The 20,061-nt window shown below is 50.0% G+C and overlaps 1 protein-coding gene across 1 annotated transcript; it reads right to left on the bottom strand.

The window, feature by feature from the left end:
- Nucleotides 1-3,537: 3,537 nt before the first annotated feature.
- Nucleotides 3,538-6,503, bottom strand: SPACA3 (sperm acrosome associated 3). The gene is made up of 4 exons (XM_036338883.1): nt 6,251-6,503; nt 5,069-5,227; nt 4,575-4,653; nt 3,538-3,604 (listed from the first exon to the last, which is right to left on the bottom strand). The coding sequence occupies exons 1-4, from the start codon at nt 6,435-6,437 to the stop codon at nt 3,538-3,540; spliced, it is 492 nt and encodes a 163-aa protein (XP_036194776.1). The 5' UTR covers nt 6,438-6,503.
- Nucleotides 6,504-20,061: the final 13,558 nt, after the last annotated feature.

Raw genomic sequence — 20,061 nt, 5'->3', positions numbered from 1 at the left:
GCACCGATGTTTCCCCTAATGTGCCCTAACGACTGCCATTTTTCAGTTCACAGGAGGGGCGGGGGGGGGGGGGGAGTGACAGGCAGGATTTGATCAATTTCAAGATTTCCCTCCCATCACTGAGAGCTCACAGATGGCGAGATGAATGAGCAGAAAATGGATGTGAACCGAGAACCTTGGAGCTGTGATTTTGTAAAATTACCTTATTCATGTGCTGATTGGGAGGGCTGAGGAGACCTGCAGACAGAAAGCAACTGCAGCCTCGCTTTGCAAACATCCCTGTGGCCTGGTTCTTAAGGAATGAGACCACGCGTGCCCTGCACACGGGAAATGCATGCATAATGTCCTCTGGCTGCCACTGAGCCCCCGGGCATGCACCACTGTTGACATCTCATTCATTTCTGAGCAGAACTGCAATGAGGCTCTTTTTTTTTTTTTTAAAGAAAGAAGAAAGAGAGAGAGAGAGGGAGAGAGGGAGGGATGGAGGGAGGAAGGAAGGAAGGAAGGAAGGAAGGAAGGAAGGAAGGAAGGAAGGAAGGAAGGAAGGAAAGAACTACCTCTTGGCAATGGCTGTGAGTGACACCTTATGTCGAGAGCGGCTACAGTGTTTGGACAGGTTCAAGCCTCAGACTAATGAGAGGGCACTGTCCTCTCATGGCCACGTGCAAGTCCCAGCTTGGAGGGCAGAGCCCTCCCAGCACAATTATAGCCAGAGGCTATAGTTGTAAGCTTGAACCTATGGTCCAAACACGTGACCCCACATGTCTGAGTGATGTGGGCTTGATAGAGTTCAGGTGCATGTAATTGAGTAGATTCGAAACCCACGAGAATGTTGTAACCACACCCTTACTTTGCCTCGTGGAATATGGCTATAAAATAAAGACTCGGCTTACAGGCTGTGGTACTGTCTCCATCAGAGCGGGCGGCGTCCCACCCAGCCCCAGCTTTCTTCTCTCATTTGTCTTTTCTAAATCCTTCACCGCCCCCTCTCAGGTTCACCCTTGGCTGTGCTGACTCAGCAAAGCCTTGGGGTGGGGAATTTGGACGTCTAGCCTCATTGAAGCTGGTCTTCACGCCAGGTCTCTGAAGGAAGTGGCTCATTGGCTAACTTATCACCATATGGGCCATTTGTCTTTAGTATAATTCAGACATCAGGGCTTCCTTTCTAAAGGAATTACATCCAAGTTAAAGAAGCCCAGCACAAGTGATTGGTGGGCACCAAAGAATACCTAGCTCGCCTGGCTAGTGTGGCTCAATGGTTCATCGTCGACCTATGAACCAGGAGGTCACGGCTCGATTCCTGGTCAGGGCACATGCCCTGGTTGCGGGCTCGATCCCCAGTGTGGGGTGTGCAGGAGGCAGCCAATCAATGATTCTCTCTTATCAATGTTTCTTATGGAGAGCGGCGACAGCGTTTGGACAGGTTCAAGCCTCGGACTAATGAGAGGGCACAGTCCTCTCGTGGTAAAGCCACGTGCAAGTCCCAGCTTAGAGGGCAAAGCCCTCCCAGCATAATTACTGTATAGCCAAAGGCTATGGGTGTAAGCTTGACCTTATGGTCCGAACCTGTGGTCCCAGGTGGCTGAGTGATATGGGCTGCGGGAGGTGCAGCAAGTGCTGCCAAAACAAAGCTTGATCAGGTGCATGTAATTGAGTAGATTGGAAACCCGAGAGAACGTTGTGAACATCTTGACCACGCCCTTACTTTGCCTCGTGGGATCTGGCTATAAAATAAAGACTCGGCTTGCAGGCTTCAGCGCTGTCTCTCCCTTCGAGAGCGGCATCCCATCTAGCTCCAGCTTTATTCTCTTGTCTGTTTTCTTTAATCCTTCACGGCCCTCTCTCAGGTTTACCCCTGGCTGTGCTGAGTGCGGCACAGTTTCTATCTCCTTCCCCCTCTCCCTTCCTCTCTAAAATCAATAAAAAAATATATATTTTTAAAAAAAAAAAAAAGAGAGAGAAAAGAATACCCAGCTCAACCCACTTTAGAGGGAGGAGTGTCAGGAAGCCACTGGAAGAAGACTCCCAGTGCCAGGGTGGTGGGGACGGGGGTCTCTGGGCAGACTCCCTCACTCCATGAGCAATTTCCATGTGCCCAGTGTGGCAGGCACTGTGCTAGGCACTGGGAGTTCATAGATCCAGAAGACGGAATCTCAGGGGAGCTCAGAGTCTAGTCAGGCAGAGGAGGGCAATGACATGCTCACAAGACTGTGAGGGTGGAGGTGCACAAGGCCCAACACGCCCACAGGAGAGCGACTGTCTGCCAGGCTAAGGCGGAGCAGGTTTGGGCTGCAGCCTTGAGAGACGGTGGAAGCTGCCTGGCAGGCTGGCTTGCAGAAGAGATTCCTGAGCAGAGGCTTGGAGGCAGAGGAGAACTTAGGGTTGGTCGGAAAAGTCACTGTGTGGAGGCACAATTGAGACAAGGCCTGCCTGAAGAAAAAGGAATAGCCACTCACAGCTCTGAGGATGGCCAACGGGAAGGGCGTGTTTACTCACTGAAGAGCAGTGAGGGGGGGAATGGTAGGTGGTGGGGAAAGGCAGGAAGCAGCATGCTACCCTCAGGGAACCAAGGGCAGGGATACAAACCAGCTAGAGCAAATGTTCTCAGCAGTTGCAAAATGAATCTGCATGACCCGGGATCAGGAAAGAACTGGGGTGCCAAGCCGAGGAACTCGGCCTTTAACCGGAAAGTGAGAAAAGCCGCTGGGCCAGGATGCAAGGCAGTAAGAGGCGGAGAGCTCACACTGAGGGGCAGGTCGCTGGCGAGGGAGCCCCTGCAAGGCCACTGCGGTGGTCCTAGGGAAAAGTGACGGGGCTTGATGTGACGCAGGGGTATCTGGGATGGGAAGGAAGGTCAGGCTCCAGATATATTTTTAAAGTAAAATAGACAGAACATAGTGGCCAGTGGAATGCGGGGTGAGAGAGTGACGTGGAAGCAGGGAGACTCCAGGACACAGCGTGGTTTCTCTAACCAACCTGAGCCAGTCACCAGCACCTGGGACGTCCAGGTGGGCCCAGAGACCAGCCACCCTCATGCACCAGTGAGGGCTGCCTGGCTTTGGCCAGGACCCTCTCCCCTGGATACTGCTCTTCCATCTCCACCTGCTCCTGGGCAACCACTGAGCAAAACCGGCCAGGGCATCGGGCTTCCTGTTTTTGTTATCATTGTTTTTGTTTGTTTGCTTGCTTGCTTGTTTTGATAAATCTGGCAAAACTAGATTCAGGGAAAGGGTCTAGGAAACTCTGCTAGGTGTGGTCTGGGAGACACTGAGCCCCCAGCCCCCAGGCCTCCCAGGAATGCGGGCCAGCCTTCCACAGTTGGCTTTTGGGAGCCTCGCTTAGGCCCAGCCCCAGTGGACAGGTGAAGAAACCCTGAGATGCTCTGGCTCCAACAGGCCACCTGAAATCACAGTGACAGCTGAGAAACACACGTGTGTTAAACTATTCTTTATCAATTGCCTTGTGCTCCTTCCTGGGCAGGACCCCCACCACACACCCCCGCCTGCTGTGCATGGCCCGGTCCGTCCAGAGAGGGTCCTAGAAGGTGCAGCCGTCTACCCAGTCGCTGAGGTCCTTGCCCAGGCAGTGATGCTTCCAGGCCTCCCTGGGGATGGAGAGTGGGGGAGAGGAGAGACCCAGTCAGAGACAGCCTCAGTCCCTGTTCAGAGAAGAACAGGAATGAGCGTAGGCTCTAAACCAGAAATCAGGTGGGGACAGGGGCTAGCAAGGAAAAGAGAGGAAAGCGAACTGTGTTAACTGTCAAAGAACCCCCTAGAACAGCGGTTCTCAACCTGTGGGTCGCGACCCCTTTGGCGGTCGAACGACCCTTTCACAGGGGTTGCCTAAGACCATCCTGCATATCAAATATTTACATTACGATTCATAACAGTAGCAACATTACAGTTATGAAGTAGCAACGAAAATAATTTTATGGTTGGGTCACAACATGAGGAACTGTATTTAAAGGGCCAGAAGGTTGAGAACCATTTCAGGCTAAGTGAAGCTCCCATCAGAAGAGGCTGGGAAGCTGTTGGGCCACTGCGTCCGAGGGCCTTCTGTGAACCAAAGATCTAGCCTTACGCCCCATCGATGCCCATCCCACCCCCGTGCCTGTGAGGAGGGCTTCCCATCATGTGGGAAAGGAGTGGGAAAGCGAAGGCTGACAGGCTGAGGCCCCAGAGAGACCACCCTGCTCGGGCAGGAATCTATCGTTTCATCTGTTGCACATCGTAGGTCTTTATATGAAAGTCTAGACAAAGATGCCATGGTTCAAAAATATTTACTAGACCCAGATCTAGCGGACCTGGAGGCAGGCATCTCAACATAGGCAAGTCTGGAAAGAGCCAGGCTGTGTTCCTTGGCCTCCAGTGAACTGCTTATCCTCCCTGACACGCAGGTGCTGTCTGTGAGTACTTCAGTAGTGGTAATCCCTACCACCAAAAGGGGGCGGGTCAGAGTGTGGAGCTGGGGAATGGTGCCTGGGACGAAGCAGGCACTCAGAAAAAGCCAGTTCCCTGCTGCTGTCCACCAGTCCTGGCCACATGCCCTTGGGGGCTCCAGCCCAAGTTACTTACCAGCTGCCCAGCCCCTGGGGCTGTTGACTTATCTTCATGGCACAGATAACAGCATTCTTGAGGTCAGGATCCAGTAACTCTGGGGTAGGAGGCAGAGAAACAGGATGAGGGAGCAGGGGCAGAGCTGGACATACATGGAGAATGTCTCTCTCTCTCTCTCTCACACACACACACACACACACACACTTCCATCCTAAGCTCAGCCCTGTCGCCTGACCCCTCTGGAAGCACAGGTATCACTTTTGTCTCTGATCAGAAGCAATCCCTGTTTCATTCTGATAGTTCTCAGGACAATCTCCCATCAGGGAGCCCAAGTCAGATCCATGGAGGATCCACCCCCATCACTTGCCCCATCATGCTCTCTTTGGTAGGACCAACACCATGTAAGGGGATCCCCACTCAGAGATAAAGGCAAGAGGAGCAAACAAAACCAGAGAGAAGCAAAGGCTGGTTCGGAGGCCCGACCCTCACCAGCCCCGGCTCAGGCCCCCTACCGGTGCAGTACATGTTGCACCCCTTGGTGCTGTATTCCTTGAGAGTCTTGCACCACTTCCGACTGTTGATCTGGAAGATGCCGTTGTTGGTGCTTCCATCAGCTTCATGGTCCACAGCAGCTGAGTCAAAGCCACTTGTGTAATAAGCAAGACAAAGCCCTGTACAGAGTAGAGACACAGGCCAAAGGGTCCCCTGGTCAAGGCCACCTCAGACCAGAGTGCTCACAGTGCAGATCTCAATGTTAGCTCCTTGGAGCCTCAACTCCTGCTTCAAGGTGATCAGGGCAGAGGCCCTCCCTCCCACCTAACAGAGGAATCCACTGAGCCTCAGAAGGCCAAGTGACTTACTCAAGGTTACATACAGCTACCAAAGAGCAAGTCAAGACTGGGCCCCAGACCTCCTGCCCCTAGGCCAGCAGTCTTCTCATTGTCTCATTGTTCTGCACATAGTCAAGTCCAAGAAATGTTTGTGGGATGAAGGAATAAGAACAAAATCCTTAGAGGCAAGATTAGAAGGATGCAGGTGAAACCTGTAGAGGGGCTACACCTAGAGCATCGGTTCTCAACCTGTGGTTCGCGACCCCTTTGGCGGTTGAACGACCCTTTCACAGGGGTTACCTAAGACCATCCTGCATATCAGATATTTACATTATGATTCATAAGAGTAGCAACATGACAGTTATGAAGTAGCAACGAAAATAATTTTATGGTTGGGTCACAACATGAGGAACTGTATTTAAAGGGCCAGAAGGTTGAGAACCACTGACCTAGAGGAACATGAGTCCAGGTGTGGCTGTACCCTACAGCTTCCCAAACCACCACCAGCTTGCAACGCTTGGCATTGCTGGTATATTCAGTTTGCCCTAAACCTCAGTAGGAATGTCTAATCTTCATGCCAAGATTAAGATTAAGATATAAACTATTCTGTTGACTTTAGCAGTGGGGACCATGAAGGGGCCATTATGATCTGACTGCCTGTTTCCTGCCTGCTAAACATTGAACTCCGTGCGGGGGATCCTCTACCTGTGATCTCACATAATTCTTGTTTTACAAATGAGAACTGAGGCTCAGAAAGCTCCTGAGGACACACCCCTTGAGTGAGGAGGGGTAGGAGGAGGAGGGAGAGGAGAGAGAAGAAATGGATGGAGGGGGACGGGACCAGCCAGGAAGAGGGGTGCTCACAGTCAGCCAGGCTGTGGCCACGGTATCCCTCCAGGCCGAATTCCTGGAGCACTCGGAACAGCTCGCAGCGACTGTAGACCTTGGCTTGGCCACAGGTGAGCAGGCAGCTTAGCAGAGAAGCAACGGCCAGCAACAGGATCCCAGGTGGGCACAGCTGCCTTCTGGGAGACCAGCCCCTGGCTTCCATGCAGGGCGCAGAGGTGGAGCCCCCACCACGCCGGCTCAGAGCTGGGCTTTGAGACAGTGGGCAGCTCCACAGCCCTGGCCGTCCTCTCACAGGAGTCTAACCCTTAGAAGAAGGAGAGAAACGGGGCCTGAGTGGACCTGGAAATGGGAGAAGGCCCCATACTGCCAACCAGCAGCCTTGCAGCCCTGATGAGGCATCAGCCACTCTCCCAAGATCCCAGAGAGGGTTTCCTGAGGCCCACGCCTCTCCCTTCCAATCCTGCTTGACACCACCCTGTCCCAGAAGCTAGGAGAAGAGGCAGGGACTTGCGGGAGAAAACTAACCTATTTTGAGCCCCATATGATAGGCCAGGCAGTACTGAATCCTGAGGCCTGAGATTTTATAACTAGGAAGGAGCAACGTTTGGATGGAGACCAAAGTTTCTATGAACCCAAAGTCCCACTGGGGTATGGCCATGAGAGGATGTTCCCAGAGGGGCCGGGCCGGGCAGTGTCATGGGTGTAAATCAGTCCCTGAGCCCGGCTGCCAAGGAAAGTCTCTTCTGGCACAGAGACGCCCTCCCTGGCCTGAACTGAAGCAAGGTCACCTGCAGCCTCTAAGAGGAAACAGTTCTTTCTCCCGCACACACAGGTCCCAAGGCCGTGCTGAAATGCTCCGGCATGCCCGCCACCCCTTCCAAACCATCGCCTTGCCAGAGCCCCTCCACCCTGGAGGCTGCCTTCTCAGGCCTCTCTCCTCCACTTCAGGCGACCCTGGGCAGCCCTGCTGTCGCCTCTGCTGGAGGCTGATGACTTATCACATCTTCCCAGGGCAACAGACCTGGACCTCTCCGCCTGCACATCCCAGTCATCTCAAGCCAAGCTCGCCTGCGACAGAACGCACGTTCCCACCAACAGCTGCTCTTCCCTATCGTGGTTGAAAACATTCTTGGTTGTAAACCCAGGATGTTTTTCCAAACTAGAAATGTAGATGTTGTTCTTCACTCCTTCATCACTCCATCCTTCACCCATCCCAACCGATCAATCCCGAGGTGCTGTTGATGATACTGCCCCTCCCAGCCTTCCTGCCCCTGGGGTTCAGAGCACCATCCTGGTGTGAGGATGGTCTCCTTGTACCCAGTCCTATCTCTTCTTCCAAAGTGTTTGATGCATATTCACCAGAATACAGTGGGGCCTTGACTTACGAGTGTCCCGACTAACGAGTTTTTTGAGATACCAGCTGTCTCTTGGCAGATTTTTTACATTGAGTTGACAGAGTAATTTGAGTTAACGAGCTCAGTCTCGGAACGAATTAAACTCGTAAGTCAAGGCCCCACTGTAATTGTCTTCTGAAACATAAAGCCTGTGACAGCCTTTGATAGCTCCCTTCATCACTGCTCCTAAACAGGATCTACAGGGCCCCTCAGGATCCAGCCGAGGACTCCTCCTCCCTCACGCTTGAAGTTCCAGTAACACTGTATTCAACCCAAGATGGTCCTGCCGTCTGGCACAGAAAGCCTCCCCTTTCCTTTACATGATTAACTCTTACTAAGACATCAAGGGTCCCATCAGAGATGACTTCTCCAGCAAGACTTCCCCGGTAGGCCACTGCTCCCCAACACTCCAAAGCACCCTGTGCTTCTGCCCCCCTCTGTCCCACTGGACTGGAGTATGTGTTAGTCTTTCCCACCACCAGGTAAACTTGCAAAGAACAGTGACTGTCTTATTCATCTTACATCCTAGGGGTCGAGCAGAGCTGCCGCTATGGAGTGGCTGTTCAATGGATGCTTCTTAAGTGGAAATATCCTGAAGTGGTGCCCACCAAAGTATGAGCGCTTCCCATCAAAGTGCAGGAAAGGGAAGACGATTAACCTGAGTTCACACCTGGCAGACACGGTGCCCAGCCTTTTCCGGATGCCTTCCAACTTAATCTCATCTAATCCGCTCAACAATCCACGGGGGACAGGGTTATGATCCCCATTTTATAGACAAAGAAACCAAAGTGACTGCTCTTCAGAGACTGTTTTTGAATTTTTGCAGCAAAGTGACTTACAAGTCATTTTATCGGGAGCATTTCACAGCAGGTCTGCTAGTAGAGGCACAAGGAGGCAGGTCTGCTGACTCAGAGACCAGAGACCTGCCAGTGTGTGTCAGTCTCTCTCCCTCTCTCTCTCTCTCAACTCACCACCTCCCAGCCCAGGATGCCTCGATCTCTGACCACCCCCCTTCCCACTCCATGCCCCTCCCTGGCCAGCCCAGCCCAGGGACCTCGTTAACAGCTGCAGGAAGAGGGGCAGGGGGCTCACTGAGCAGGTGTGGTTCCCACCAAGGCTGACGCAGCAGTGATGGTGCCAAGACGCCACTTCAGGTGAGGACCACACCCGTGACAGTGCCGGGTCCCCAGGCGCCCAGGCGGTCTCTAAACTCACATGGGGCCTTCTGGAACTCCCCAGTTCTGTGAGCTCATCTTCTAGAACCATCTCTCTCCCACTGACATTCAACCAGTCCCCCTAAGCCCCTCAATTGCAGAGCCTTGGGGACATATGAGGATATTTAAGTGCAACTTCCCTTGCCCATCTCTACAAACACACACACACACACACACACACACTACTTTGTGTGTGTGTGTGGGGGGGAGGTTTAATATATTTTTATTGATTTCAGAGAGGTAGGAAGAGGGAGATAAAAATGTCAATGAGAGAGAATCATTGCTTGGCTGCCTCCTGCACGCCCCCTCCTGGGGATTGAGCCCACAACCCGGACATGTGCCCTGACCGGGAATCGAACCGTGACCTACTGGTTCATAGGCCGATGCTCAACCACTGAGCCACACTGGCCGGGCCACACACACTGCTTTGAAGGATGACCCTTCTCCTCCTAACAGCCCCTTCCAGTGATTGATGACCCAGCAATGTCAGCAGGTGCCCACTGTCTCCCCAGGCAGCCGAACCCCTCTAATTGGCTGAAAGTTCTAGAATGCTGAGCCACACACCACCCCCCTTCTCCATCTGGACGATGACTCTTCAGTGTGGACAAGCTTGGAACAAAGATGACGCTGTGGACCCTAAAGCTTGGGGGACACAGAAGTGATGTGGAAGGGTATGCGGCCACCATGCCTGTGCCCGCAGAGGCCCTGCTGGGAGCTGTGTGGCACAGCAGGGAGGCTGAGCTGGGCAGGAACACAGGCGCTGGTGGCTACCAGTTGGGTGACCCAGAAAAGCGACTCAACCTCTCAGTTTCCTCAATTCTCAAGTAGGAATAACAACTCCTGGAACATCTGTAGAGATGCTTAGTACTTAAAGTACTTAGTTCTTAGTACTTAGTACTCAGAGTGTTCAATACACCGCACAGTTACTACTAAGAGCTCAGCACAGCCATAAATGGGTTCAGTTGCACCAGGTGCCTCCCCTCTGCCTGACTGACCAGGTTAGAACTGAGAATTGGTGCAGCCACAGTCAAAATTTTTTTATTTTGTATGCTTCCTTTTATTTTTTTAATATATTTTTATTTATTTCAGAGAAGGGAGAGGGAGAGAGAGAGAAACATCAATGATGAGAGAGAATCATTGATCAGCTGCTTTCTGCCTATCGAGCCCGAAACCCAGGCATGTGCCCTTGACCAGAACTGAACCTGGGACCCTTCAGTCTGCAGGCTGATACTCTATCCACTGAGCCCAAATGGCTGGGACACAATTTCTTTTTTCTTTAAAAATTTTATTGTGGTACAAACACTTAACATGAGCTCTAGCCTCAAGAAATTTCTAAGTGTCTAATACAGTACCACGGGCTATAGGGTACAGTGTTGTACAACAGATCTCATGGCTGATTCATCTTGCTCACCTAAAACTTTCTGCCCATGGATTAGTAACTTTCCAAACCCCCCTCCCCACCCCCTGGCAACCACCATTCCACTGAGTCTCTGAGAGTGACTATTTTAGATCCCTCATATAAGTGAAATCATGCATTTGTCTTTCTGTCACTGGCTTATTTCACTGAGCACAGTATCCTCAAGGGTCATCCATGTTGTCGTGTATTGCAGAATTTCCTTTTTTAGGCTGACGAGTATTCCATTGTGTATACAACATATACAACTTCTTTATCCAGTCATCGGTCCGTGGACATTAGATTGTTTCCACATCTTGCCCATTATGAATAGTGCTGCAATGAACACAGGAGTGCTAGTATCTCTTCGAGATCCTGATGTCAAATCTTTTGGATAAATGCCCAGAAGTGGGATTGCTGGATCATTCGGTGGTTCTATTTTTGATGGTTTGAGGACCCTCCACTCAGTTTTCCATAGTGGCTGCACCATTTTGCAGTCCCACCAACATTCGCAAGACTTTCAGCTTCTCCACATCCTTGCCAATCCTTGCTGTGTCTTGGATACTGTGAGATATGCACTGTGGTTTTGATTTGCATTTCTCTATTGACTAGTGATGCTAGGCATCTCTTTCCATGTACCTGTCGGCCATTGGCACGTCTTCTTTGGAAAAATGTCTACTTGGCACCAGAATTACTTAAAAGCTCCCAGATGCCTCCAGTGTGCAGCCAGGCCTGAGCCTTTATTCAGGGAAAGAGCTCTGGACTTGGGTTAGATAAACCCAAGTTCACTGTCTTGCTTGACCCCTGCCTGGCTATTTAGCCTTGAGGCGTGAACCTCCATTTCTTCATCTATGGAATGGAGTTGGGGCCCAGTCCTGGCTCCTGGTTCTCAGTTCCCAAGCCTCATTTTGCTCGTCTGTAAAATGGAAATAATCCTCCCTCATTGCCTCTGTGACCACTTAGATCAGTGGTTCTCAATCTTCCTAATGCCGCGACCCTTTAATACAGTTCCTCATGTTGTGGTGACCCCCAACCATAAAATTATTTTCATTGCTACTTCATAACTGTAATGTTGCTACGATTCATATTACACTATGAATCGTAATGTAAATATCTGATATGCAGGATGTATTTAGGTGACCCCTGTGAAAGGGTCCTTCGACCCCCAAAGGGGTCACGACCCACAGGTTGAGAACCGCTGACTTAGATCAGCCCATTTTCACTATTGTTTTTATCATCTGGTCCCTCGGTGGTGATTCTGTCTGGTTGAGTTTTGGATTTTTTACTGCATCGGCCTGCTTTTACCATTTTATCGCTTCTTTTTATTGAGTCATCTTTTGGCTGATTTTATTTTATTGCGTGTTTTGTTATTTCCCACCTGACTTTCACTTTTAAATGGGAATAAGAAACAGCAGCTCAAGAGGCACAGGTATGAGGGCTGACAAAGGCCCCAGTTGGGAATGTGCAGGTCTTTACGTCTCTGCTGAGCTCTGTAGGAGTATTTCCTGTTTCCCCAAAGCCAGCTCAATTCCTCTGTGGTTGTTTGTTTTTAGAGAGAGAGGGAAGGAGAGAGACATATAATGTATACACTTAAGGTGAACAGGCTAATTTGATCCATGTATATATTGTAATATGATTGCCATCACAGGGAGAAGTAGCACCTCTACCACGTTACATAATGCCTTTAGTGGTTGGAATAGTTAAGGCCTCGTCTCTTAGCAAATTTGATTATTATAATACAGTAATGTCGTCTATATTCACTGTACTGCTCATTAGATGAGATTAACAGTAAAATCAATAGAAGAGTAAAGTGGATTGTAAGCAGATTGTCCTCCCTAACGAGGGTGGGCCTTGCCCAATCAGCTGAAGGTCTGAAAAGAGCAAAAAGGCTGATCCTCCCCAAACAACAGGGAATCCCTCCTGCCTGACCTTGTTCAAACTGAGACACCGGCTTTCTTCCTGCCTGTGGCCTCCACTGAAATATCAGCTCTTCCTGGGCCTGGGGCCTGCCCGCCTTTGGACAGGAACTGCACATTGGTTGTCTGGGTCTCCAGCTTGCCAACTCATCCTCCATCATTGCATGAGCCTTATCATCTATATATATAAGAGCCTAAGTGACCGAACAACCGAATGACTGGTCGACTGGTTGCTATGACGCGTGCTGACCATCGGGGGGCGGGGGGCAGATGCTCAAGCAGGAGCTGTCCCCTGATGATCAGTGCACTCCCACAGTCAACCTCCCTCAGCCAGCCGCCCTCCTCCCTCCCCATCGGCCCGATTGCCGGCGCCAGGCCGAGGGACCCCACCTGTGTACAAATTGGTGCACTGGGCCTCTAGTAAATTATAAATATATAATCTCCAGTCTTCTAGACAAACTTTTTAAAGTCTCCTGTATTTGTGTGTGTGTGTGTGTGTGTGTGTGTGTGTGTGTGTGTATTTATATACACACACATATCCTTTTAGTTCTGTTTCTGTGGAAAGCCCTAACTGATCCACTATCTGTGTGAAGTTGGTAGAAAACACTTTAACAGTCATCAGGTTCCTCAACCCAAGTTATTCCCTTCCTTGCCCCGGTTCCCCTACTGCAGTGATGGCGAACCTTTTGAGCTCGGCGTGTCAGCATTTTGAAAAACCCTAACTTAACTCTGGTGCCGTGTCACATATAGAAATTTTTTGATATTTGCAACCACAGTAAAACAAAGACTTACATTTTTGATATTTATTTTATATATTTAAATGCCATTTAACAAAGAAAAATCAACTAAAAAATGAGTTCGCGTGTCACCTCTGACACATGTGTCATAGGTTCGCCATCACTGCCCTACTGATTGACCTCCTTCCCTCCCCTCACACCATCTGTGGCTCAGACAGTACAGGGCTGCCAGCTGAGAGCAGCAAGACCTGGACTGGAGTCCTGATGAGGTGAACTCTATAGCTCTATGACCTTGGCGGGTAGCTAGTCTTGCTGAGCCTCACCACCCTCACTGGGAAAATGAGAAGAACCAGCCCCTGTGGGTTGTGAAGGGGATTAACAGGATACAGACAACGCATCCTACACAGAACCAGGCACCAAGCAGACATGCCACTCCATTTAAGGTAGATTTTAATTGCTGTTAGTACAAGGGAGAGGGAACCAAGTAACCAAACTTTGGAGAACCTCACTTGAATTGTCAAAACACACACACACACACACACACACACACACACACACACGCACACGGCCTGAAGGATACAGCAAAGGAAAAGCATGACTTGTTTCAACAGGTCAGAGGCCTTTCTTTACCCACTTGCTGCTGTCTTGGCCCTCCCTGAAGTCAGGAGATCTGTGGATAAGCAGGGAATTATGCAGCTAGCATTCCGCTTGGACTTACATCGTAGGGATGCACCCTCGGGGAAACAAATACAGCCTTTAAAAAAAATAAAGGAAAAAGTGCTTGCTCATCCCTGTCACACTCCCCACCCCAGCCTGATGTCCCTCTGAGGTCAAAATGGTTCTTCCACCTCTGTCCCCACCACTCTGGTCAATGCTCTCAGCGTATCTTAGCTGGGACTGCAGTCCTTTCCTAACGCGTCCTTCTACGTGGATGTGACACAGCGGAATGCGCCCGTCCCCATTTTTAAGCCTTTCGATGGGTCTCTGTCACTTGCAGGACTAGGTCAGATGGTTCAGTCCAGCAGCCGGCGGGTCCTCCACAGTCTGTCCTCTCCCCAGTCCTCCAGCCTCCGCTCCCAGCACTGCTCCCCGTGGATACCACCCCCTGGGCTTCCCAGACTTGTCTGCCTAGGACAGTGGTTCTCAACCTTCTGGCCCTTTAAATACAGTTCCTCATGTTGTGACCCAACCATAAAATTATTTTCGTTGCTACTTCATAACTGTAATGTTGCTACTGTTATGAATCGTAATGTAAATATCTGATATGCAGGATGGTCTTAGGCAACCCCGGTGAAAGGGTCATTCGACCGCCAAAGGGGTCTCGACCCACAGGTTGAGAACCGCTGGGCTAGAGGGTAAATGATTAGAACATGAACATAACCCAAATGTGCCTCAACAACCTGACGACTCCACAGGTCCTAAGAGCAGGGGCCCCTAATCATTGAGGCCTCTAATAACTTGGGGCCTTTGAGAACCATCAAACCTTTAATAAATTGAAAGACAAAATAACCCGGGGCTTCTGACAAGTCAAGACAGATAATAAACTGAGATTCTTAGCAACCCAGGTCGCCTAGCAACCCGGAGACTCTAATTATCAGCGAGTCCTAGCAACCACACACAGAGCTGGTGTCCAACCTGGGGGCCCAGCGTGCACCCTTCCCTGGCCCCAGACGGCCTCTCCCTGAGCAGCGACTGCACACTGAGTCTCTGATCTTAGCAATAGAGGAATGATCAACACTGGATTCCTGGTAACAGTCACCTCTGAGGAGGCGGGAGGACGGGGATGGGAGTGGAACACACTGGTAGCTTCCGTTATATCGGTAATGTTTTATTCCTTTACACGAGGTCTGATGCAAACATGGCATGATGGGATAAAGCTTAATGGTGGGTAAACAGGTCCTCGTGATGGTCCTTTCTATTCTTGTCTCATCTTTGAAACATTTCACGATGAAAAAATTAATTCAGAAAGAGGGAAAGTAAAAAGAGAAGCATTCTTTAAGGAAGAAATAAGCCATCATCTTGAAGACCTGCAGTGGCAGTGACAGGAACAGCAGAAGGGCACATCCGTCCTCCCGCAGGGTCCTTCTGGGCTTCCTCAGGCTCCCTCCGCTCACCAGCTCGGAACCCGGGGCGAGCCTGACCCGGAGACCCACGTTCAGAGCCCAAGGATGTTTCTGCCATTGGGTTTTTTCCCTGTGGCTGGAGAAGGAAGGCTGACTGAGGCCAGACACCCAGACCTGAGAACCTTGTTCCAGCCATAACCCCCTTTCCAGAGGCAGCTGCCCACTCCACAGGCACCAGAAGTCATCTCAGGGCCTCGAGATGTGAAAACTCCAGGTTCATGCACCACTCCCTGCAGAGATGGAAAAAGACAGCCAGGCCTCTCTGGGGGACCCAGTGTCAACTCAGCAAACATGGACTGGCCTTCGTTCTAGGGCAGCCGTGGGCAAACTACGGCCCGCGGGCCGGATCCGGCCCCTTTGAAATGAATAAAACTAAAAAAGAAAAAGACCGTACCCTTTTATGTAATGATGTTTACTTTGAATTTACATTAGTTCACACAAACACTCCATCCATGCTTTTGTTCCGGCCCTCCGGTCCAGTTTAAGAACCCATTGTGGCCCTCGAGTCAAAAAGTTTGCCCACCCCTGTTCTAGGGCCTATTGAATGCTTTCCATAGGGATTAGGTTGGACTGGAAGTAACAGGAGACTCAAATAAGAGCGGCTTAAAACAAGACAGAAGTCATTTCTGTCTCATGTGAAATAAATCCAGAGGTAGACAACTGGGGGTAGTGAGGAGGAAGGCCCAGCTTTAAAGGAGTTTTCCAGAAAGCATCCAACATCTGATTGGCTAGATTCTAGCGCTGCTAGGACATGGTCAAATGGCCACAACTACTCCAATGAAAACTGGGAAATGTAGTCTTTTTGTGAGAAGCTGAGAACCAGCTAAAAACCAGCAGCTCTATTACCATAGGGAAGAAGATGTTAGAACAGGTATTAGGGAAGGCAACTCGCAATCTGTCACTGTCAGCAGCTTAGCATGTCACCTGGAGCAGGTGCTGTCACTTCCTTGGCCTTCGGTCGATGCATCGGACTGAGTCATAGCTAAGATCCTTTCCAGAGCTGACATTCTGTTCTGTGCTCAAGTTTTGTGTTTATAGAAATAATCCATGGATTCCAAAGTCAGGAGGGACCAAGTGAAGGGAGTTCGTATTTATGGTGAACGATCAACAATTTCACTCTTAAACCTCAGAAGCATCTGTTCGATGTTGGATGTATAGTCCCCTTTAGAGACGAGAAAATTGAGGCTCCGAGAGGCTCACCCACCTCCCAGACTCACACAGCTTTAAGGGGTGAGTCCAGGAATTGAACTGGATCCACACTCCTTCCTTAAAACTAGCTGTCCATCTGAATTTGGAAACAGACCCAAATGCAATCCCAGGTTTGCCACCTACTAGCAGGGTAACCTTGGACAAGTCCCTGACTTCTCTGTGCCTCATTCTACTCATCTGCCAAAGGCGAATAATAATACCTATGTCATAGGGGTGTGGAGAGGACTAAATGAAATGAATAAACATAAAATGTTGGAACAGTGCCTGGAAGGCCGTATTAGTATATTAAGTGTTAGCTGTGATCCTTTTAGGCAACAGCTGGACAGGCCTTGAGGAAGAACTGAGGACAGAGAGAGTGTTCCAGGCAGAGGGACAGCCCAGTGCAAAGCCGGGAGGAGGACACGGCTGAGTCAGGTCTTAAGGGCTGATCAAGAATCATGAGTCTCTCTCCAACCCCAGTATTCAGCAGGGCCCCAGCCTGGGCAGGTCCCCACTAGACACACATTTTATTCGAATAGGCCTCAAGTCAACGCTAAGAATGACAGACAGAGACATGAATCTCAAATTTTACTGGAAGGGAGGAGTGACACGTTCTAATTCCCAGCTGCGAGTCCTCGTGGCTCTGGGAGCATGAGACAGGGAGCAGCCCGACATCTAGCGAGAAGGACATGAACTTGGGCCCTGGTGCTGTCTCGGCCCCTCACACCTGTGTCCCAGGTGCTTTACCTTGTTATTCACAGCTGGCAGCCGGCCGGCACTGCAGCACCAGCCCCGCCTTCTGAACTTTGTCCCCGATCTGGAAAAGTGTCTGCTCTGTGTGCTTAAGGAAGGGACTAGTACAGCGGGTCACACCCACGGGGCCACCTGGCCAGGGCACTGCAGCCAGCAGGGGCCTGAGGGACAGGGCTGTCCTGCCCAGTGCCAACCCCTCCCAGGCAGGAGCACCTCACTGTCTCAGGGACCACACGCAGGTCCAGCCTTTATGAGAGCGGGCACACCAGGACACGGAGGCAAGCACCCGCCAATGGACTTGGGGGCCTGGGCTCTCAGCCCGATGTGGGCCAGTGCCTCCACCTGTCTGAGCCTCGGCTTGGTGGGAGCACTCATACCCATCGCACAAGGTTGTTGTTCTGCTGTGAAGATAGGCAAGGCGTTTAAGCAGCTCCTGACGGGCTGTGGGGACCCCATTCCTAGGAGGATACCTGTCTCCGAAGCCTCTCTTAGCGTTCACAGTCCCCCGGGTGCTTAGATGACCTCTCTCTCTCTCCCCCCCTTATTTATTTATTTATTTATTTATTTATTTATTTATTTATTTATATTTTATTGATTTTTTACAGAGAGGAAGGGAGAGGGATAGAGAGTTAGAAACATCGATGAGAGAAACATTGATCAGCTGCCTCCTGCACACTCCCTACAGGGGATGTGCCCACAACTAAGGTATATGCCCTTGACCTGAATCGAACCTGGGACCCTTCAGTCCGCAGGCAGATGCTCTATCCACTGAACCAAACTGGTTAGGTCTCTCTCTCTCTCTCGCTATCTCTCTCTCTCTCTCTCTCTCTCTCTCTCTCTCTCTGGTCCTAAGGATATGTTATGCTTCTGAACTTAATGAGTTTACCTTTGAACTTTTCATACCGTTTATGCTTTTATGACTTTTTATCACAACTTTCGCTTCATGAAAGATATCAGGGGCCTCTCCTCCAAGCTCCACTGAGATCTGATCAATGACATGGACACACAAGCATCATATGCCAAATGGGAGACACATACCTAGTCTATTCATCTGCTATGGTATGTCTACCCTCTGATCTGGGTTGGAGAATTCAGATCAACGCCAGGGATACAAGTGGGACTTTCTAACTCCCAAATCTAGATATGAGGGCACAGCCCCCACACGCACCAAAGCTCGCCTGCAGGGATGTGGCCAGGCCTACAGAGGGAGCTCGGCTCCGCTACACAGACAAAGGTGCAACCTTCCAGAAGGTAGCCAGGTGAAACCAAATGTGTTCCTGATGGATCTCAGACGCTGGGAAGGATCCACTGGCGATGCTCGCTGATACACACACAGAGATAGACGGCGCCGTTGGCTGCTGGCTCTTTCGTCGATCGACAGTTAATTGGGCAGAGTTTTGTGCTGGGAACCGAGACGTGAGCACACACAGGTCCTCACGCTCTGGCGACAGGAGAGCTGTGCGCTGCTGGGTCGATCAGACTGTCTGGTTATATACCCCTCTGTAGGCGTGGTCTTCGTTGGTGTGTGTGTTATCAGCGGCTGCCATGTGTGGATCCTCCCGGGGTCTGTTAATCTATGGGTGTGTACAGGCTTTGGGCGTTCCCATCAGATAGGTTGTTTACCAGTACTAGTTGGGTTACAAGGGTGCATTCTTGGGTCTCACACAGTATTCCTATATCTAACATTAGGCACTATAATAATTACTATAACAGTCCACACAGGGTCACATGCTTTAAGTCTTACATTCTCAGGTCCTAACATTAAGTACCATAACGATTACTATAACACTTACACGTCTGCCTCATGTATTAGACCTGTGAGTGAGTCTCATCCCTGACTCAACATTAGAACCTCTTTTTTTTATTTTAAATAACTCTATGGAATACTGTGCAGCAGTAAAAAAGAAGAATCTCTTACCCTTTAAGACAGCCTGGAGGGACCTGGAGAGTATTATGCCAAACGAAATAAGCCAGTCAGAGAAAGAAAAGTATCATATGATCTCACTCATATGTGGAATCAAATGAACAAAATAAACTGATGAACAAAATAGACGTAGAAGCATAGAACAGAGTATGGAATCTCAGCGGGAAGGAAGGGGAGGGTCAGTGGATGGGATGAGATCAACCAAAGAACTTGTATGCATATATGCATAACCCAGGGATACACACAATATAGGGTGGTGATGGCCTGGGGTGAGGTGTCGGGGAAGACTAGAAGAGATCAATGGGGGGAAAAGGGAGGGGAAAAATAAAAAATAAGAAAGTAACAATGCCTGGGTCCCGCTCAAGACCAAATAAATCAGAATCTCCAGGACTAGGACTTTGGCATTCATATATTTTTTTAAACTCTTTGGGGGGATGATTCAAATGTGTCCTCAGGTTTGAGACCCAGTGTTGCAGCCTGGGGGCACTTCAAGGTCAAGGACCAGGTCGTGAGTATTGGAGTCCTCAGAGCCCAGCAAAGTGTGGTTCATAGTAGGTGCCTGACACGTCTCTAAGGAGAGGGCGAGCACAGATAACAGAAGATGGAGATCAAGAATACAGAAAGCAAAAACATGTAAGTATTACGCAGAAGAGGGAGGAGAATGGGGTAGGGGGGTGTGATTTGAGGCTTGAGAAGCAGAGAGAATCTTTAGAAGCCAGGGGCACAGCCAGGACCTGGCTGAGGCTGTGTGGTGTGAGGTTGTCTTGCATAACAAATCTCCAGTTAAAGCTAATTTGAAGCTTCAATGCAGAATAAACAGCATCTGCTTCCAAGAGAAATGAGGTGAAGAGGAGTCAAAAATGTGAGTTTCTGAATGTGCCGGCACAATGGGCTTTGGGGGCCAGAACCCTCAGTACTGAGGAGATGAAGAGAGCAAGTGCCAAAAAAAAAAAAAAAAGAGGAGAATTGTGATTTTGAGAATCACTGAAACGTGTGGGGAAAAAATATGACAAGGAAGATAAAATTCATGATTTAAAACTAAAAGGAGAAAGCAAGCTTCAGAATAAGAGCAGAGTGAATTCCTGGCATCGCACGCGTATTTGCTCAAAATGCTATTGTTTTTGCGGTGGGAAAAGGACTAGAGGTAAATAAAATATGCAAGTGCATTTTATGATGAGAAGTTC

The sequence above is a fragment of the Myotis myotis genome, unplaced genomic scaffold (assembly GCF_014108235.1).
Source record: "Myotis myotis isolate mMyoMyo1 unplaced genomic scaffold, mMyoMyo1.p scaffold_m19_p_17, whole genome shotgun sequence".
Lineage (NCBI taxonomy): Eukaryota > Metazoa > Chordata > Mammalia > Chiroptera > Vespertilionidae > Myotis > Myotis myotis.
Note: the sequence above shows the minus strand (reverse complement) of the source record. Positions and strands in the feature narration are given on the sequence as shown.